Genomic DNA, 21,843 nt, shown 5'->3' on the forward strand with positions numbered 1-21,843 from the left:
TCGGGCGGGGCTGCGGCGACTGACGGGGCTCGCTTCGGGCCGGGTAGCGGGTCTGCGCCGGGTCTAGGGCAGGCCGGGGGCTGGGTCCGGTAACGGGCTCGGCCGGCGTGGGACAAGCGTGGGTCGGAGGCCGGGTCCGGCTCAGGGTCCGGTACGGACTCGGCGCTAGCGCCGGGGTGGGGTGCCTTCCCGAAGGGAGGGATCACCCTCAGGGGGGGCCCAGGGGGACGGGGGAGGGGCGACGCCGATGTGGGGAGCCGGGCACCGCAGCGCAAGCGTGGGGTGTGAGCTGGGGAGGGGGTGCGGTGTGATCCTGCCGAGATTCCCCCCCCCCAGCGTCCCGGGGAAGCGCTTTCTTGCAGGGACCCGAATACCTGGATGGGTCAGACACGCTCCCAGGCTGTTGGAAGGTTGCTCTCGTTGCTGTGAATGTTCCTCAAGAAGCAGGACTGTGTTCTGAGGAAGCCTCCTTTTGCAGGACGTGTTTTGTAACTCAGCTTTGTGTTAAACCCCCCCAGGTTTGTGTATTTGGGAAATCTGAAGCAGATCTAAATCGCCTCAAACCAAACAGGTAAAACTACTTGTATTGTATGAATATTGCTAAAGGCTTCAGTCACAAGCAAGCATGCAAATTTTGGCAAATTATAATGCCAAAAAAGGATTTTTAGATACAGGCCATCCCTTATTTTCCTCAGGAGGTTTAATGGTTCAAAGCAGGGGTGTTTGAAGAGAAGGTTGTAGTACCAGAAAGGTATCAAGTCTGCTTTAGAGTATACAGATATGTGTGGGCCTGTAGTTATAATTTGAAGTATATAACTTGGTATTCAAAGGTTTTTTTAACATGATGTTATCTACTAAAAACAAGCATCCTGAAACAGGCTTAAGTTTCACCATTTATTTATGACCGCCCAGTTTGCCTTCAGCTAATGGTTAGTTTCTTCCAAAGTGGAGAATGTGTTATTTCTATACTTATTTTTAAACTAAAATTCCTCCTCTTCTCCCCCCCCCCCCCCCAACACTTTTACATTTTCTTCCTGCTGTCTGGATATTATATACACTATACTTAGTTTGCACATTTGAACTCTCAGGATCTCTTGGGATTTAGCTAAAGTAAACACACCCATTTTAGTTTGACTGTGAGTTGGTAGTGCGTAATAACCCTCAATGACTAATGATTCAAAGATAATCCTGAGGTAGTACAGTCTAGTCTCTTAGTGAAAGTTTACTTTTCATAGGAAAAAGAAACCACCCCAGATATACAGGTACAAATTCTTTGATTATATGACTGACTTTGGCTGAATATTGTCTTGCATGCTTGAAATGTGCTATGCTGCAGATGTCTTAAGTGTCTTTTTTTTTTAAGTACAGGACTCATAGGTTGCCATGTTCATGTTGCTTGTGTTTGGATTGCTACTGCAAGAAATTCTGGCTAATTCCCAAGCTGAAAATCTTACTGTATTCAAAAACATTCCAGAAGAGCCATTATATAGCTACAAAGCTATCAACTTGCCAGATGAGCATATTCCATACTTTCTGCACAATAATCAGCATATCGCTGGCATCTGTAAGCAAGACTCTCGTTGCCCATATAAAGTAGGTTTGCTTTTTTTTATTTGTTTGTTCAAATGTAATGTTGGGGTGGTTTGTTCTTGGAGTCATAGCAGTTAAAGATGGTGATGAATTGGTCTTCTTGCCAGTTAGTGGGTTCCACTGGGATTTGGAATTCTTGCTCTTGAAATAGATGTACAGGGCTCTTCCTGAATCTGATGCTGCCACAAGACTGGATTTATAATGTACTGGTTTGCAAGATTTTTATTCCCCCTCTTTTGATTGTTACAGAGCTGAAATGGTGATCTTAATCTGAATGACTCTTGTGCCTGTGAAAGGTGTTTGAACTAAGTACAGCTAGTAATTTCTAGGCCTGTGATTTTTAGCATGCTGTAGTACTTTTGTGGAAGTGCCAAGAGTATAGGCAAATCAATGAAATGCTGATTTAATCTTATCCTGTGGTTGCACATAATTCATTCACCTGAAGCAAGGAAAGTGAACTGGAGGGTCTGGGCTGCATGTGGCTGGGGAGCAATTCTAGTGTCTCTCAGGCTGGAGCTGCTTCGTAGAGCTGGGGGTGGGAGCTGTGCTCCCTCTTCTCTGGCTTTCTACAGCACTGCAGAAGCCGATGTTTCTAGATTTGCCTGGGGAGCAGTGGTACCCTCAGCCTGGAGCACTGTGTTTTGTGTGAGCTTAGCTTTGTTATCTATATCTATCAGTGATGTGACATTTTTGGAATCCTACTTACTGGGTCAGGAAAGTGGTTGTCCTGGAACAGACATACTAAAGACAAGGATAATGTTGCTGTGCATGCGTGTCCTCTTTGAAGCCTCTGTTGTGCATAAAGAATCTGGGTGTTCTTTCTGAAACTCCGTTTGAAAACAGACCAAACCAAAAGCCTTTTATGCAAGATTTATTAGCGAGAGGTAGTTTATAAGCTAACAACTAACTTAAGTAATTTCCCTTTTTGCAGTTGCCTAACCTGATTCAGTTATTCTGTGTTACAGAAATACTTGAAGAAACTAAAATCCTGCTGGGGTTATGAAAAATCTTGCAAATCAGATTACAGGTTCAGTTACCCAGTGTGTGATTATGTTGAAACTGGATGGTAAGTTTCATTTTAAATGTATAAAGTACAGTATGTTAAAAAAAAGAGTGTAGTGCTCACTTTCGTATTAGCTGTGAAGTTAACGTTATTGTGATATAGATTTTAAAGGATGATTCTTTGTAGAGATATGTGTATTTACACATAACATACATCTTTCAACGTAATTTAAAAAATCTAACTTTTTAAGGAAAAAAATACTGTTTGAAATGCTTCCTGCCACAATGTTTTCATTATTCTGATTTAGCCTTGAATTCAGATTCCTAAAATAACTCTGGATTTCCTTTCTTAGCTTTAAAAACAGAGGAAAAATGTTAAAAAAAATTTATACCCTTTTACGGGAGAATAGCTTTAAATTGTCATTGATGTTTTCACTTACATGCAGCTGATAAGTTGCTTCCTGTTTTGTGTCTTAAATGTCAATAAAGTAACTAGCTGGCTCTTCTGTTCCACTTTCAGTGGAAAAAAATGTTATCGGTTAAAGTTGTTACTAGACTTGAGCAAGGGACCTTGATTTTTTTTCTCTCTCCTTCATATACCAGGGCAAGTGACATTGAGACAGCCCAACAAATATTCTGGAAACAAGCTGACTTTGGTTACATTCAAGAGAGGCTCAATGAAATGAAAACCCATTGTAAGCCTGCAGCAACAGTAAGTATTTCTGATAGATATGATACTTTTTACTTGTATTTAAATGCAATTTTTGTTATTGATGAAAACCTACTTGTTCTTTTCTTAACAGGGAGATTCGTCTCTGACCTGTTCTCAGTACCTTCAGCATTGCAGAGCCACAAACTTGTACCTTGATTTACGAACTGTAAAGAGAAACCATGACAGGTGTCTGATTTGCTTGTGTTATAGTAAAACCAAGGGATGGCAGGGAAAAGGACTTCAGAATTTGTTTAACAAAGCTGGTGTGCTTGTTGCCATGGGCTTTACTGCTGATCAGAGACTTGTTGCTGAAGTCCTGTTGAGATCTACACCTCTTGATTGCTGTCCGCTGCTGCTGCTGTCAGCAGTACAGGTTGTTTAAAAACCTAAGCTTTTAGTTTTATGGAATGATGATGGATGATTGAAACCCTCCCTTCTGACAGAAGAGAGGAAGGCTTTTCTGTGTCTTTGGTCACATCCTTTCTTGATCAGGTGACGTGCAAAGTAGAATTGTTTTTGTATGAGGCACCGAGAAGACCTCTCCTATGCTAGATGCCTTTATGCCAGAACCAGGAATTGCATTTTTAGATACAGTGAGACTGAAGAGAGGTCTGAACCTGGATCTCCCACATCCCAAATTAAAATGCTACATATTGGAAAACTGCGTAAAAAAACCATACTACTGATGCTGGCATCACGCATTTTTCCTTCTGCCTTATCTTTGAAGTCAGTGTCTTGGCCACATGACTTGAAAAGACCTGGTTCATGACTGTGATGCTGATGCCCTTCAGAATGGGTTTTGTCATCTTCTCAGTCTATCCTAAAAGCTAATTTAGACAGTGCTTTAGTTGGCAATTTGTTTTCATGAAACCTGTTCTTGCACCTCACTCCTTGTATGTTGTATGAAATTCTTGGGTTACTAACTGGGTTGTGAAATCTGAGGTGAATTTCAGTAAGAATTTGTTATTAAAAACAAACAAACAAAAAACCCAACTAATGATGCTCCTGTAAGTAATCATGTAGCAAAATCTAATTAAATTACTCATTTGAGTATGTGAAAATGATTCCTAATAACGTTCTGGGTGGATTAGTGCTGTTTTCTAAATTGCCATGTAGAACTCCAAGGGCACCACTATCTTTATTTGGGAATTGTGGGAAATGCTTAATTTATGCTGAATTAAATACTCAGGTTTTAAATATGTATGAAGCACCTTGCTGAATTGCAACTAACTAGCACTGGCTTGAGTATGTAATTGAGATTGCAGAGCACTTTGTAGCACAAAAGCTGATAGACTTTTACTAATTTGCATTAGATTCAAAGAAGACTTCTTCCAGAAGGGAGAAATTGGAGGTCATTGCACCTTCAACGTTCAAGCATTTTTGGCTGAAGGTCAACGCAAGAGCCCTTTGCAGTCTTGGTAAGAATCACTTCTCAAGGCTGCTTCCAAGTTCACTTACTAATTCTTTTTTATTTTTTTCATTGGCATTACCGGCTGCGTGGATCACAGCTTCTGTATCAGCATACTGAGGAAATAGTTGCTCCTTTCTAAGGTCAATTTGAGAGTTCATATTAGGTACCTCTGATAATTACATCTATGCAGAATGTTCTAAACTATGCTATGTGTAATTGTGTCCTGCCTGGTCTATAGCAGCAAAAGATCTGAAAATGTTTTGTAATTTGAAGTTCTAACCTTCAGATGTTTTCCGGACAAGATGCTGGTTCTATGCCTAATCTGTTTATAGAAGGAGACGATTGTTTTGTTGCGAAATGCCTTGAAGTTTGTACTTGTGTCTTAGTTCAAACAGTCCTTGGTGATGTTGGGGCCAATGCAATGCCCGATCTGGATATATATTCATATGGTGTTCCCAGGGAGCCTGTGTTTGGAATGTAAAATGGACAATAGTCTACAGGCTGAGTAGGAAGTGCAGAGGGTGCTTTGTGGTAGCTGGTTAAGTATCACAGGTTGCATGTTAGCACTTCAAAGCTGCCTTGCCAGTAAATTGGTGAAACACGAAGGAATTTGAGCCATTAAGGTCCATAAAAGAATTCATTTTTATGCTTTTCTCATGTTTTCTTGTTTTTTCTCATTTTGCATTGATGGTCAATTTTGGTTAAGAATAGCTGCAGAGGAGGAAAAGACTTTTCTTCTCTACCTGCTATTGTCATCTCAACTGCTTATCCTTGTTTATATCCAGGAATAATAAATATTGCATGTACATTCACTATTCTGACCAAAGCATGAAGATCTTGCTGAAGTGTCTTTGGCAATGCAGATCAAGTTGGATAGACCCACAGATCTAGGCTCTAAGGCTCTTTGTTACATCTCTACTGCCTTGATTTGTAGATCAAAGATGCTGTTCGCTCCTGAGATCAAAGGCAGTGTTTAACCTCTTGAAGCTCATAACCTGAAGAACCTTCCATTACAATTTCAAATCATTAAAATGATTGTCAGACTCTATCAGTTTTCAGCAGTCCCGTTAAATCAAATGGACTGGATGAACAGTTACAAAATCTTAGATGTATGAAGTACATTTGTTTAAGTGTGTTAATGACAAAGCATGTTCTGTGTGATTGAATCTTTGTAGGTTTGCAGAACTCCAGACATTTACTGCATTAAACTTCAGGCCCCTAGAAGATGGGAAGTGTGACATTGTTATTGAAAAGCCAACATACTTCATGAAATTAGATGCAGGTAATTGGTATCTTTAGTTTAGTTTTTTTTTCTCCTGCAGTACTGTAGTAAAACGAGCCCGTATCCAACTTGCCCATCTACATTATGCCTTTGTGATTGTCAAGTTCACTTGTAATATATTTTTATTTTTGAAAAATGATATGACTTTTTCATTCCTTTTTTTTCTGTAGTTCCACTGATGAACTCGGAACTTAAATTTAAAAATCTTACATTTTCCCAGAGATGGTTAAAAAAAAAAAATCAGAAAAATTTCCTGCCACTTGCCTTGCACAGTCATTCTCTTGACTGTGTTTTGACAGTCTTTGACTTTGTGCCAAAGACCTTTATGTGCAGTCTTTGATTTTGGCTGTTTCTGGATGACAGGTTTCATACCATGAAACACAAGATATGGGTGTATGTGTCTTGTAGTAAGTATTCAGTAACTGAGGGTTCTGTGCATATTGAATTATATGGAAGAGGAAATGGTATTCGAAGAGGGGCAGCACCCAAGCATCTTTAGGAATCAGCTAGTGGTATCTGACATTTTTTTAAGTTCACCAACCTTTTTGTTCATGCAGCATGTTTTACAGACAAATGTTAATCAAAGAGAGTGTTCAGGATGTAGACATACAAACAAGCTGCTGTGTGGTAACCTATGGTTTAAACTGGGTAGTTGTCTGCTGTGTTCTGACCCTGTGACAAAGTGCAACTGTAAACTTCCCCTGCAGGCCAGTATCTTATATTTTAGGCAAAGTTGTTGCAGGCCCCTGAACAGTTACTGTGGAAGAGTTGCTGTGCTGTCAATTTGTACCTTTGAGCAGGGTGGTCTAGCTGTAGCTCAGGAGGCGATTTTGTCCAGCTCCTTTGTTTTAGGGGAAGCGGGGGAAAATTGCTGTTTGAGCAGTATAGGAAATCCGGCAGCTAGTTCCTATCATGGCAGCTCCTTTTGGTCAGGAGCTTAGAAACAGGGGCTGTGTGCACATGGTTCCAAAACTGGGATCTGGTCTTCACTAGCAAGAAAACTGGATTACATTACCTCCTTTGTTTCATGGTAGTTTTTTATGCACCATGGTCTCAAGGTATTAGCTTAAGAAACCAAGAATGAACAAGAATGCTCTGAGAAAAAACCTGAGGAATTACTTGGGCTTTGGCTCATGTGCAAGTACAAGTTCTGTCTTGTAGTCCTGCAGACAGAGCTTCCCTTAACCCTAATAAAGCAGAACCAAGATCAGTGCCGAAGGCCTGTTTTTAAAGTTTCCTCTATGTCTAACTAGCTATTGTTAAAGCAGTAGTTGCTTTCATATAATTCAGAAAGCAGCTGCAGAGTGTAATGGGAAATAGCACGTGAAACTTATCTTTTTCTTATGCTGTCTTTTGGCTGCTCTTCTAATTTCTCTGAACTTTTAAAAAACATGTTTTACTTCAGGTTTCTTACCTTGATTCCTTCCCCCTGTATACCTTTTTTAGGGTGTATAAGAAGCATTCAGTCAGAAGCAGGAGAAAGCTAATATAAAATGCAGGATACTACTAAGGAAAAAATGCATGAACCAATAAAAAGTGGAGCGAGTAATGTAGTATTTTGCTAACAACTCTTTCTTTCTTTCTCAGGCGTTAATATGTACCATCACTTCTGTGATTTCGTCAATCTTTATATTACACAGCATATAAATAATTCCTTCAGTACTGATGTCAACATAGTCATGTGGGACACCGTAAGTCTGCTGTGCTTTTAACATTTGTAATCGGTTGTATCTCTGCTTTATAGAGGCTCTGAAGCTTTTAGTAGCCAGTCCTTAGCTTTCTTGTGGGCTTAGCCATGTGGAACTGGTAAGTTTTTGGATCCTGTCAATACAGGTACATGAACAATAGTCAGGGAACAGATTTTCCACAATAAACCATGTGCTGTTTGAACACTACTCCGTAGCTCATCTTTTGCTAGTACATAATTATGCCTTTTTTTGGTGTCACCTCAAAAATAACATGATCTGTATTTCTAATGTGTAGCATTTGAATGTTTCATGCTGTTTTTTGTAGTTTTTTTTCTCTGAGAATATTGACATAGATTTACTCAAAACTGTTTCTTCTGTATTTAAAAAGAAACGCAGCCTTGCATCTTTCTAAATCAGTAAGGTGCAGCCTGTAATAAAGAAAACAACTAAATGAAATCCTTGTACATATCAAAACAGGGTCTAATACTTAATTCCTTTAAATAGCCTTCTTACAGTTCCTTCTCTCAATCACCTCTTAGAATGCCATGATGACATATAAACCAAATTTTTAAGTGGGGCTATTTCTGCTGCACTGCTGAGTTGAAACTGTGACTGTGTTTGAGAGTAATATTAGTTTTACTGGCCAGTATTTCAGTTGTGTAGGAGAGTTATAAGCTAAACAAAATGCCTAGTTTTTCATTGTAAAATGCCAGATAACATGTGTAATCTGGTCTGGAAATAACACAGTTCTTGACTATGATACTGTCCCATGTCTGTCTTGTTCTCATAATATACTGGGTTTTCTTTCTGAATATTTACTGCTAGGACAACTAATATTCAATACAGAACTGCAAGTATCCTCTGCGTGCTATTTAATGAGAAACCTCTTTGGTTAGAAGAGACCCTTTTTTCTAATTATTTTACATTTTGAAAGCTAAAGTAAACCCACCTGCCAGATAAGCAAGCTCTCTAAATGTTATACAGGGACCTATTAATCCAGCTCTGATGGCTTTCCAAAAAGATCAGATGTCAGACAGCATTGTAAATTACTTTGAAAAGCAACTCTTTGTCTTATATCGCGTTGTTGAATCAAATAACTCTTTCAAATATACCATTCAAAGTAAGTACTGTCACAGTACTATCATTGTAAATAAGTCCTAACTTCTCGGCCTGCTTGAGTTCATTACCATGTACAACCAGATGATGGCACCAACTAACTGCTGAACTGTCCATGCTGATCAAAAGATGGACTTGAGCTTATTATTCATTCTCTTTCTTTTCCATGATGTAATTAGATTTGGCCATACGTTCTAGCTACTGTAGAATCAGTGCACTATTCTTATTAAACAGTAATGGCCTTAGATGTGGGTTAAACAAAGCAGAAAACGAGTAGGAAATCTACTGGGTGTTGATTTGTAGGCTGTCTCTGCAAATGCAGGAAAGCAATGTTTATAAAGCACTTTTAAGGAGAGCAGATAGCATTAGAAAGTAGTATTTTCAGTTTTGGAGATCAGTTCTCTACTTCTAATCTTGAAGAGCAGTTCTTGTAATACAGATGGCCAGAAAGTAGTATGGATTGTAAAATTCATTGAAACTTTATGGCAGAAGGAGGGGAAAGGGAAGGAAGCACCTCTTCTAGTGAAGGAAATCTGGCACCCTTTAGGTTCTCTTACATTTCACTAGATGTCTGCACTCTGCTGCTGTCATTGATAGTCTTATTTTCAAATTTCTTGTTGAGAATGTTTCCATATAATTTTCCAAGCAGCCTGAACTAGCTCCAGAGTTGAAAGGAAGCTTTAAGTGAGAATCTGCACCAGGACTACTGAGGTCATATTTATTTGCATTCAAAGAGCAAGAGATGGTGACTCTTAGCCCTCAAATGTCTAGAAAATGTTACGAATTTGAAGGCAAGAGCCCCTGCTGCTAGGCCAATGTTGTGGGGAGTAGATGATTTTTAAAAGGATCTCCAGAGCATTGCTGCAAAGGGGGAAGTTTTGTAATGCCCTGTAGAGAAACTTCTTGGTAGTTTGTCAAAGTAATGCAAAACAGTTTCCTGGCTGTTTCTTCCATCAGATCAGATCATTGCCTTCAATTTGTGATACAGGTGATGATCCCAAAACAGAGGCAAATGTGAAACAGGCTTGTTGTGACTTTTTACTTCAAACATTACTGCTGCACTTGAATTCCCAGGTGGTTTTTTAGTCTCAGAAGTTGAGGTTCATGCCTTCTACCATCCGTATGTTTGTTACTTCAAATTTAACTTGTGTTCTGTTGTCTCTGAGGAAAGTAGTAGGTACCCCTTGCTCCTAACTCAGAAAGTCTAATCTGCTGTTGAAGAACTTTTCTATAAATTAGCAATCTAGACCTGTTATATTAAAAATTAACTACCTGACAGGTAATTTGAGTTAACTGCCATTGTAAATGCAGGGTTCAGCGTTCTGTAATGTCTGTGTTCTGTGCTAGGCTGTCTTAGGTGTCATGGTGGCAATGCGCATATTACCTGTATGTTAAAACTTGTATATAGTACTTGTAAATCATGAAGAGAGTTTTTATATGCATTTATGTAATCATTATGCCCTTGTGTGTTTTCCTTTCCTCCTAGAGTTCATATGGCTATGGCGACCTGTTCAGTGAGACATGGAAGGCATTTACTGACTATGAAATTATACACTTGAAAACCTTTGACTCTAAGAGGGTATGGAATTTTATATTTTGTTTTAATTCATAGTCACTAGGTAGTAAATATGACAGCTTCTCAAGCCGCTTGTGGATATGGGTGTTTCAGAGGAAAGCAGTAATACTTTCCATGCATGTTTAATTTGCGTAATATGAGTATTCTACCTTACAAACAAGAGATAGAGCTGTAACCTAATTCTGTGGCATATCTATGCTTTATATAAATGGACCTAACTTTTGTGTCTTCTAAGAGGTGATATTTAGGTATTGGTTTCAATTCTGCAGGACCCACTGCTGAAGTTAAGGATTTTCAAATGGTACTGTCTTTCTAAGTCTTCTGATTCCTACTGAGGTGTTTATCTTCCCCTGCAACTGTTAGTATACCTGCTGCTTATCATTAAAAAAATTTTTAGTCCCACCAAAAAATGTACCCATTTATTCAGAGCTCATTTTAGTCTCTTAAATCCCTTAAAGCCTGTATTAAACTCTCTAATCTCTAACTGGTTCATGTTTGTTCTGTTTTGGGGGTGGGTTTTTTTATCTCTTCCCACACTTGCATCTGTAGCATCCTAAGTGAGAGCTCTTTTGGGATCAGGATTGTCTTTGTTCTATTCATTTGCACAGTGAAGGAAGTGAGGATGTTCTTGACAGGAGCATGTAATTGCTAGCTCATTATAAGCAGTGATCCCACTGAATGAGCACGGAATGTGCCAGCGGAAGGTAGCAGTGCAGTGTAACTTCTTGTGATCTTGCTTTGCAGGTATGCTTTAAAGAAGCAGTCTTCTCATTACTGCCTCGAATGCGATATGGCTTGTTTTATAACACGCCATTGGTGAGTTCTTTTTATCCGTCCACTGTGTTAACTAGACGTGTGTGTGACAGTATAAAACCTGAGCTAATGAATCTCTCAAATACCTAGCTCAGCTATCATGAAATGTACTACATTGGAAGTCTGTGCAACTCCAAATGAAATGATCTTCCCTAAAGATTATGATTTTGAAGTTACTTCAGCTGCTTGATAGGAACTGGTTGTGTACAATCTCTTATGTCACAGCTCATGAGATGCGTATTATTTCTCTTTAATGGGTGGACATTGTGAAATTACTGGTATTTTTGCAGAGCACAAGAGCTTGTACACTGACAGACTTTCCCGAGGGTATTAGCTCATGCATTCAGGCTGTAACACTGTAGAGACAGTTATATTTCTTTCTAAATGAAAGTGCCACTTGTGTTGCAGTGAATAGTGACATGTTTAGCGCAGTGCATGATACTAGGCTTTTGTTCCACAAGAATGGCAAAAGGCTGATCACAAAGAGAGGTTTTCTGAGCAAAATAAGTTTTTGTATTAACAATTGCTTTTTTAATTTCAGATCTCTGGCTGTCATGGTACAGGGCTATTTAGAGCATTTTCTCAGCATGTGTTACACAGATTAAATATCACACAAGAAGGACCCAAGGTATGATAGCTGAATAGTGAAGTTGTAAAATGGAGCTGGTGGCTCTTACCAGAGAAGCAGCATTAGCAAGCTGGACTCAGTGGGGAATAAGGGCATATCGTGTACTTTTTGTCCTTTCCTGTGATGCTTGGGATTTTTTTTTTTCCTGTAAGTCAGCCTGTTCTATAAAGGCCTTCAGCAAACATTTGTGTATGTTTGTGAAAGTTGCCCTCATGCCCTATTTCCATAGGGCAGACTTTAGAACATCTTCCTTCCAACCCTAGGACCTCTTCCTCGTCTCTATTCTCTGTGTTCAAGGCCTTTGTGTCCTTCCTAGTTAAGCAAGATCCGTGTAACGTGGTCTCTTCTGGAGCATACTGACAAGGTGCTGTCCTTGAGTCCAGTAGAGGGGATCCCACAGAGCAATGCAGTGAACTTGCTCTCTATTGATCCTCATAGTTACTGCTGAGCTCAGGTCAGAGGAGGAAATGATTGAATCTGGTCCTTCCGATCTCTGCCCAGTACCATCTGCCTGGCCCTGGGCTTCTCTGCTGTACACTGGTACAAAAACTGGTAGTTTTTGCAAACTGTTGCAATGGCTGTATTGATAAATACGGCAGTCCTGGGCTTCTTGAAGTATTTGCTAGAGAGTAGCCTACATATTATCGCTGAGGGGCACACATTCAAGGCACTGCACAGGCATTTAGTTATGCTTCTCCTGCTGACACTAATGGGACTCATGCAGTTAAATCTCTTTATTTCACTTGGAACACTTACCCCTGTGAGTCCAATTAATTTAAAGAGCTAAAAGGAGGAACTGTTATAGAAGTAAAATATTTTTTTCCAAGGATCTTGTGCGCAAGCCATCCTGAAAGCTGCTTTCCTGCTTTCAAAAACTTCCATGTAATGTGTAATACAAAGGCTCTTTTGTACTGAATAAAATAAATCTTTCAGAAAATGTTTTATTCTTTGTTAATAGTCAGACTTTCACAAAGTTTTTGACACTTTTAATTTTTTGGAAAATATGATGTGAATTTTAAGGTGGTTACATCATCTATTACATGGGGAAGAAACATATTTAGTTGCTCAAATAATTTCCAAAAGTAAATATGGATGGGTTTGGGTTGTTTTTTGGTTTTGGTTTTGGTTTTTTTGGGGGGGGGGGGTTGTTTTTTTTTTTTTTTTTTTTTTTTTGGGTTTTGCCTCATAGCTAATACACTGCTGCTTCTTTCTTTTTAGGATGGGAAAATTCGAGTCACAATACTTGCACGCAGTACAGATTACCGGAAAATATTAAACCAGAATGAGGTGTGGTCCTTTTTACTTTTAAAAAAAATTATCAGAAGTTAAATTTTGCTTATTGAATTGATATTATTTTTTTTTCAGGAGCAGCCAAGACATCTATCTGCTGACAAATCTTGGACAAATATGTTCAGTGCTAATATTAATTTCTTCTAATATGTCTTCTAGCCAGTCTCCATTTCTGTACACCAGACACTGAACCTTGCTGCCCTTTTTAAATATCCAGTGGAAGACTACAGATGTAATACTAAAAGCATTTCCTCTTAACAAACAGACACTGCAGCACTTCTGATAAAATTAAATTATTTTGCTTTCAGATTATCTCTTTTATTTCTAGCATTCCCAGTGTTGAAGACTCTAACAAAAACCTTTGTTATGCTTGCAGATTAAAATGCATAAGCTATTGTCTCTGAGTACATGCATTCAAAACTTAATGAATTTTCATATTGATTCACATTTTTGAATCATGCAACTTAATGGATTTATGGTGTAGCTTCTATGTGGTAAAATGATAACATCTGATGTTTTCATACCTGTCTTCATTCTTAGCTGTTAGAGCCTGACAAAAATGAATTGGCATTATCATCCCCACCTTATGTAGGGAGAAACTGAGGCTTGTTTGATGCAATAGCTCAGTGGCAGAATAGACAGAGTTCAGAAAGCTAGATTTGTGCCTTATCTGGTAGGCTGTCCACAGTGCATGCCTACACTGCTACATGTAGTGTGTTTTCTGGTAATGAGCACATGACAGAAATGGAGAAGTTAATCTTATCTTTACTACATGTTTGTAAAAGAAAATACTTGGCTCTTTCTCTGTCTTCTGCTGGCTATGGATTGGAGACTTAGAAGAAGCCCTTTTAGGTTAGAAGCCCAGGCTCTAACCTGATTTCACTTCTCATTTGAGTAGGAGTCTGACCTAGTAAGGTATTTTTGAAAATCCTTCTAGCTACCAATTTGCTTCTTTAGGTATTGGAATATCTTTTGGAAATCCAACCACATCTTCCCACTATTCCTGACAGAACTCCTACTAGTTTGAATGGTTTAGGATTGGGTCCTGGAGCACGTAGAAGGCAACAGTAGCCTTTGTGAGCATGCAGGAGATCTAAGTCTCCCCTCCAGGGGTTGCTCTGCCAGGAATAATGTATGTATCTTGGGTGGGAAGGCACAAAAAGAGGGGAACTGCTCCTTTGTGTGTCAGTGACAATATGTTCTGTCTCACTTGTTGTAATTCCCTGGTAGGGAGAAGGAGTGTGTAAAATGATCAGGAGTGCAGGGGAGGAATTAATTGAAGGAGAACACCAAATCATTGTCTTTTTATTTTTCCTCCTTAGCTTTTAAGTGCTTTGAAAACGGTATCGACATTGGAGGTCAAAGTGGTAGACTACAAATACAAGTACGTAAGTTGGTAAAAGAAACTAGTGTGATCTCATGCTGCCTATGGCTGGTGAAAGCTGTTTGCAAGCAAAGCTACATATGCCCCAATGTCTAACCTTTGCAAAATCCAAGAACTGGTAAGGAAGGAAGAATGTTACTGAGGGAGTGGTAGGTGAGCTAGTTAAGCACTTCCATCCCATGATGCACTACTTGGGAATGAATCTCTAGAGTTAGTAGGCTCAAGTTAAAGCTACTACATGACAAGCAAGTTTTGAAATTACTTTTCTTTCTGTTTCCTCCTTTCTCCCCGAGCCAGCTGTGTTCCCATCACCCTTTTGGATTTGCTAATGCTCCGCACTAAGTGCAGGTCAACAGGGATTTCTCTTGTGTGATGCTGGTGTCATATTTATGACCCTTAGTTTAGTAATGAGTAATAACTCAGCTTATTTGCTGCTCTGGTGGCCCCTGAAGACACCATCTGAGGGCAATTTGTGGTGCCCAGATGTAGTAGGCACTGTGCCAGTAAGAAATGGCTTGAAGAAAAAGTTCCCAAGAGGTGTATGCCTGTGCCAAATGGCAGCAGCTCCCATCTACTCAACGATGCTGTCATGGATCATGCAGGAGGAGTGAGAAACTGAAGATCAGTGTTTTGACCAAAGCAGAGACATTGTGAGGAAGTTGAGTTCCTTCTGATTCCCTTGTCAATGAAAGCACTTGAACAGTCTAGTAGTAGAAAAGAGGGTGGATACCCTTGAGAGGGCATCTGGACCATCCCACTTGAAAGCATGACCAAGTGGTAGTTCCACAGTTCCTGTGCTTGTTGAAACTGTTTGTGGTACCATTCAGCATTACAGATTTCCACAGCTATCCTCCAACATCAATGTCGTCATAGTTAGAAGGGTTTCCCTGATGTCTGCCCTTACAGCAGTTTAAGCAGTTTAAACTTTCTTGTTGCGGTTTAAGTCAGTTTCTTCCTACTCTCTTCTAAATGGTCAGAGAGGATGTTATTCTTTTCATTTTTAATGTATGAATTGTTCATACACAAATGAAGCCTATTGTAATTTCCATTTCCAGTTGTCTGTCTTCTCTTGAAATTAAGTACCTTTAGTCCCTTCTTTCCTTGTGTGCCCAGGGAACGCCTGGTTATTTAGAGACTACTTTATTTGGAGCTTACAGTCAAAGGATGGGAGAGAGTTACAGCTCCAGGAGCTGAAAAAGGCCTGGTCTCCTTATTTCTGCTTGATACCCTATGCATAAATTCAGGTTGGGTATCCACACCTTTAGGTGAGAATTGTATACTTCTATGTTACATTAAAAACAGTTTTATGTCCTTCATGTTGGGTTTTTTTTTAAAGGAGGTAATGCAGATATTTTTTTTTTAAAGACAAGTAAAAAACCCCCAAACTTACAAAAATCTTAACTTGTAAAAAAAAAAAAAAAAAAGGTTCAATTTTTTGGAACAGACTCTTGTGAAGTTTTGAAACCTGTCTGTGTTTCTTTTAATTCCATGCTGAGTTATTGCTGGCCGCAGCATTTGTGATTCTTAGTATTTTTCCTTGAAAAATCAGTTCTTTCTTTCAGTATGCCCTTAAGTTAATTTTGCACCTTCTACATGTAACTAATTCTTGCTGAGATGGATAGGCATGCCAGATCACCATTTTTGCTGTGTTGTCCACAGGGAACTTGAATTTTCAGAGCAATTGAGAATTACCCACAACTCTGATATATTCATTGGGATGCATGGAGCTGGACTTACCCATTTGCTCTTTCTACCAGACTGGGCTGTTGTTTTTGAACTGTAAGTCTCTTTCTCTCTCTTTTCTCTCTTATACCACAACTGCTAATGTCTGTTCATATGTGTTAATGAAGCACTTTGACTTGCTAGTAGTTGGCTATGAATGTTTGTCTTGCATCCTCGTCTAGACTATTTTTGGCAGTATCTTCTGGGAATCAAAAGTGAGGAAGCTTTCATTATAAAATATAGTGTAACTATATCCTACAGGTTTAGCCTGTGATTTCTTAAGATGCCGTGGTATAAATAAAATGCAGCCTTGTCAACAATTGCTTCGGGAAAATGGCAACAAAAGAGAAAGCCTCACTGGTTAGATTCTACCTGGTGAGTCTGAGATTTAATGGTATTTTGGTGATCCAGGTGAATTGATTACATAGGATGCATGTCCAGGGTGTTAAAGAACACCCTGAAGGTTATTTATGTATTCCTTTCTATGCTCAGGACATGAGCACCAGCTTGCTGGCCAAACTTAGCTGAGTGTCATTCTGTTTTACCTAAATTTCTCTAGTAGCTTCCTTTTAAACGTATTTTCATAGAATCATAGAATAGTTTGGGTTGGAAAGGTCATTTAAAGGTCATCTAGTCCAACCCCATGCAATGAGCAGGGACATCTTCAACTCGATCAGGTTGCTCAGAGCCCCGTCCAACCTGACCTTGAATGTTTCCAGGGATGGGGCATCTACCACCTCTCTGGGCAACCTGGGCCAGGGTTTCACCACCCTCATCGTAAAAAATGTCTGCCTTGCATCTAGTCTGAATCTACCCTCTTTTAAAAGTTTAAACCATTATGACTGGTCCTATCGCAACAGGCTTTATTAAAAAGCATGTCTCCATCTTTCTTATAAGTTTCATTTAAGTACCGAAAGGCTGCAATAAGTTCTCCCTGGACCCTTCTCTCCTCCAGGCTGAACAACCCCAACTCTCTCAGCCTTTCTTCATAAGAGAGGTATTCCAGCCCTCTGACCATTTTCATGGCTAAATTTTGTTGTAAAGTATGGTTGTTAATAGGCACCCCAGTTCTATAGAACTAAACAAAAATGCTGCACTCTTCTAAGAGCACTGAATTCTCCATCCTGGGAAATTCTGCTTAAAGTCTCTGCTGTGGGAAGGCTGTGGAGCTGGTGCTTTGCAGCATAGTCTTGGCTTGAGAGCATTTTGTCCAGTCTCCAAGTAAATTCAGAAACCCATGCCCAAGAGCTGCTGCACCTGGACAGGGGCATGCCTGACATGCAGGTGTGCCTCAAACTGCCTCTAGGCTGCATCTGAAGAACAGATGCTGGCCCTTGTTGTTTTCAGTGGAGTAAGATTTGTCCGTGGTTTCAGAGCCTTAGAACTCGACATTTTGGCCTGAAGATTTGGGGTTTTTTTTCCTGTTTCACCCTGGTAAACTTCAGTACAATCTCTGTGGGTAAATACAATTTTTCTGCCTGCCCCTAGATACAATTGTGAAGATGAACGTTGTTACCTGGATTTGGCAAGGCTGAGAGGCATTCACTACATCACTTGGCGAAAAAGGAATAAAGTATTCCCTCAAGATCAGGTAATGATGGCCACTGCTAGAAGGGTGGGTGCTGTAACTTGAATCATTTAAAGGTTAACTTGTTTTACCTATCTATGTTCTGATACTTGAAATATGGTTTTCATTCTTTAGACCAAATTAACTTCCCTGTTGTGAGTAAGAAATCATTTGATATTAATGACTGAGGGAAGAAGAGAAATGAAATTAATTGGCCATTAATCTAAGCCATCCATAGCATCGCTGTTATGCAGTTACTTTGCTGACTTCTTTGCCTCAGAGCAGATCAGTGGATCAGAAATAATAAACTAAAATGGCAGATGCTCAATTTTTTTTCTTGCTTTTTGAATGGAAGATGTACTGACTTTTTTTCTGTCTAAAAGGTCTTATTTCATTTTTCTAGGGACACCACCCAACTCTGGGAGAACATCCAAAATTTACAAACTACTCCTTTGATGTGGAAGAATTTATGTACTTGGTGCTTCTGGCTGCAAATCATGTTTCACAGCATTCCAAGTGGCCATTTAGGGTAAAACATGATGAATTTTAAATTTGACTTCTGACTGAAATATTATTTTTAAATAATGCTCCATAAAAATACTGTAACAACATAAAGCAAAATGCTGGTGTGAAACGTGTAAACCTCTACGAGGGAAATGTCCCATTATTAACTTGTCAAACCATTTCTTAGCACCATACCTTGACCCTCTCCTTAATTCTGGGAGTTTTTGATATGTAAAAACTGTTTTTCAGAACTCTTTTTGTTTTTTGCACTGTATTTTTACATTCCACATTCTGAAATACTTGTCTGATATGTCCATCCATTTCATGTAAGATTTTCTGGGGTAGATACTAATCTTGCAATAATTTATGCCTACTATTATTTGAGGAAATGCTAGAGAATGGAGAGTGTTACAGCTTGGTTTCTCAGTATAGTCTCTCTGGGAATGAACGAGGCCTGTCAGAGCTCCTCAGTTCCTCTTTTTAAGAAGGTAGAGGCTTTTATATTATAGTCCCGTACCTGTAAGTAAAAATCTGAATAGGAATTGCCTTCCTATTGTAAGATACTGCCCAGTATGTCATTTGTAGCCGAGTTACATGATGCAGTGGTTCCAGCATGGCTTGTTAGTTCCTTTCCATCACCATCCATGTTATTGCTGTGCTTGTCCCTGTATTGTTTCTAGGTTTGAAGATCTTCCTTTGTATAATAGTGGTTGTAAGAATGAAGTGGTTAAGCAAGCTTTAACTCTTGTTGTTCGGTAGAACAGACACTGCAAACTTCTATTACAGCTTTAGAAACATTTTTAAGTTAGAAAAACATGTCTTATGGTTTTGCATTTAAATATAAGCTTTGACTCTTCTCCCTCTGGTTTTAAATGCTAAAATATAACAGGTCTGCTCAGTAGGTTTAGTCAGTCTTCTATCTCAAAGCAGGTAAATCTTTTCCTGAGCGAATACTTAAAATATCAGGTAATCTGGGTGTTTCCTACTTTTTCACATAAAACAGCAGTCTGTAATGGGAAAAATGAGCAAATTGGAATAAAACTTGAGTCTTCCTGAGGATGCTAAAGGGAATGGACTTGTAGTTTTTTATGACAAATGATAAGATGCATATGGTGTCTTTCAGCTGCAGCTGAAAGGAAATGAACTCATGAGGAACCTTGTTCTTGGAGTCATTAAAAGCCTAATCTATTAATATTCTTGTTTTCTCAAAAAGTCAAAGAGTTAATCTAGAAAACTTTTGAAAATCCTTCCAAAGCCAGTAGCATAGTTCACTGTTTTCAGTGAAGGAAATATTAAGCCAAAGCCGAGTTCTTTATAAAATTCCCTTCAGAGCTGACGTGTTGGTTCTAGCAGGGGAAAAAAAAAAGGGAGTAGTTCTGTTGTCTTAAGTGGGGCCAGAAGGATGTGTGGAAGAATCAAGTTCAGTGAGATAAAAAACAGAGTTCTGTGTTAAATTATGGATTTTTTTGAGAATGTATTCCCATGATAGGCTCGCAGCATAATCATACAGTCTCAGTGGCTTGAAGCAGAGCATACATTTTTATGCAAAAGCAAGACAGTTACAATAAATGTAAACATTTCACTGGTATAATGGTAGATATTATTGACTTCCATTCTCCAACAGTCATACGCAATTTCACAGAGTGTAGGTGCATTTACTGACCTGCCTATACTGGTAAAGATGAGTTACTGTAAGCATAATTTTTATATAGATCTCTCACGACCCAGATACACAAGATACCTTAAGGTATCAGCTATATCTGGTGCAATTCTTAGTGCAGTGTATTGTTGTACTTTAAAGAACCATAGAAGCAAAATTGCACTTCTTGGCATGAGGAAAAAAAAAAGCCCTTGAGAAATGCAGTTTCCTGTATTTGTATTGTGTGTGTATGTGTGGTTTTTTTACCTTGTGGGATTTTTAAAGAAAAAAAAAATGTATAAAACTTAAGTCAGTGAAATCTCTTGAGTTCAGATGAAACCAACTCAAAATAAAGAAGACATTTAACTATGAACTGTGCACAGATATTTGATAATTTTTTTAATAAAAAGCTTTTTAATAAAAAAAGAAGTGTAAAATTTTTGGTCATAGCTTTACCAGGTTTTAGAGGCAAATGTTTTAAACACTGTTAATTGCATAGAGTCATGTGTGTCTGCTTTTTCCTGCCATGACAACCTGATGCTCTGAGGTCTAAACTGATATTCAGATTTATTTGTCTGGGAAACATTCAGAGATAACGCTGTCATCTTGCGCCAATGGCTTTGTTGCCAGGCATTTTAAGATTAGTTTGTGGAAAACATTGGTATATGTTTAACTTTCTGTGCTGCAGATGATGCTGTTGAAGCCAGTGTGTGAATGCAGGCATGTGCTTGAATTTGTACAGAAGTAGCTGATGAGGAGCTTCTCTTTCAAGCTATGTTAGGAGTCGCTAAAACAAGTGGTCGAACATATGCCTGAATGCGTGGAGGAGAGGCTGTGGGGAATTAATCCAAGGGCAAAATACCCTGCCAACATTCACCAGTTTCACTAAATTTGAGTGCAGCGTCAACAGTTGATGGCCAACATATTCTTCAGCCTTTGTGGCTTAATATTACTGGGATGAAAATACTATTTTGGTTGATTTAGCTTTACAAATAGTCACAAAATTATCTTGGCAGCAAAAGGAGGTTTGGTTGCATTAATGGGATTTTTTCCAATAAATCCTGAGGGAGAGTTTGGACAACAGCAGAGATCTGGCTCATGACTTTCTTAAAGAGGGTCTGGGCCATCTCCATCTGTCTAGAAATTGAAATTTGAGACAATCCATGAGACTTTTGGGCCACTTGTTCTTTAGGCAGGGTATAGCTCTGGGTTGTATTTTCCTACCAGACTATAGGAATCTTGTTCCTTGCTACTTCTGATTTTTGTGTCTCTCCAGTTTAAGTTTAGAATCTGTGTTTAACTGGCACATTGGCATCAGCGTGATGAATGTAGTTTTGGGACTTAATGAACATTGCCAATCCTGAATGCTTACAGGATTGCCTGTGTTTCATGTACAATGTAAACTGAGAGCTGCATTTGAAATAAAAAAGAATTTATGGATGCACGTGGTGTCTTTCCTTTTTACTTCAGAAGTCTTCAAGATGTATTTTCAATTTTTTCTTTGTGAAGTTCTGTGGAAGTTGGGTAAGTGTGAGAAATGGTTTGTGATGGGGAGGTGGCAAATCAAGATTATTAATCTTAAGAGTACAGTTATAAATATTAAGGCAATACATCCTTTAAAGCAATTAAATAATAATGAAATTGTTTAATTTTTGCTGTTAATCTTGCCAGTTGTACCATTAATGAGATTACTCAGGGTTTAGAATGTCCCTTAATCTTTTTTTTTTTTTTTTAAGCAGGAGAGAAACTGAAGGAAACGTTCTCCTTGAGAGCTTTTTATCTGCTCAGAAGGGTAAAATGTGAGGGGATAATTTTATTTGATTTCAATGTTGAATAATTGTTTCAATTTGCAGTGTTTTGCCTTGAAGTTGAGCTCTTATTTCCACTCCTCTGAACACACGTTTCTCATGGATCGGGCT

At 38.9% G+C, this 21,843-nt stretch overlaps 1 protein-coding gene across 1 annotated transcript in view; it reads left to right on the forward strand.

Annotated features, from left to right (window-relative positions):
- EOGT (EGF domain-specific O-linked N-acetylglucosamine (GlcNAc) transferase) overlaps positions 1-20,108 on the forward strand; it is a 21,657-nt gene extending 1,549 nt beyond the window's left edge. The window contains exons 2-17 of the mRNA XM_010570787.1: positions 519-571; positions 1,369-1,593; positions 2,556-2,656; positions 3,196-3,304; positions 3,396-3,490; positions 4,618-4,722; positions 5,891-5,997; positions 7,585-7,688; positions 10,288-10,380; positions 11,122-11,193; positions 11,732-11,818; positions 13,037-13,105; positions 14,431-14,492; positions 16,152-16,271; positions 17,703-17,805; positions 18,185-20,108. Of these exons, the coding sequence (XP_010569089.1) occupies positions 1,384-1,593; positions 2,556-2,656; positions 3,196-3,304; positions 3,396-3,490; positions 4,618-4,722; positions 5,891-5,997; positions 7,585-7,688; positions 10,288-10,380; positions 11,122-11,193; positions 11,732-11,818; positions 13,037-13,105; positions 14,431-14,492; positions 16,152-16,271; positions 17,703-17,805; positions 18,185-18,331 (1,584 nt within the window). The 5' untranslated portion in view covers positions 519-571; positions 1,369-1,383 and the 3' untranslated portion in view covers positions 18,332-20,108. The remainder of the gene's footprint in view (positions 1-518; positions 572-1,368; positions 1,594-2,555; positions 2,657-3,195; positions 3,305-3,395; positions 3,491-4,617; positions 4,723-5,890; positions 5,998-7,584; positions 7,689-10,287; positions 10,381-11,121; positions 11,194-11,731; positions 11,819-13,036; positions 13,106-14,430; positions 14,493-16,151; positions 16,272-17,702; positions 17,806-18,184) is intronic.
- The last annotated feature ends 1,735 nt before the right edge of the window (positions 20,109-21,843 follow it).

Source organism: Haliaeetus leucocephalus, unplaced genomic scaffold (assembly GCF_000737465.1).
Source record: "Haliaeetus leucocephalus isolate CR32 unplaced genomic scaffold, Haliaeetus_leucocephalus-4.0 Scaffold2, whole genome shotgun sequence".
Taxonomy (NCBI): domain Eukaryota; kingdom Metazoa; phylum Chordata; class Aves; order Accipitriformes; family Accipitridae; genus Haliaeetus; species Haliaeetus leucocephalus.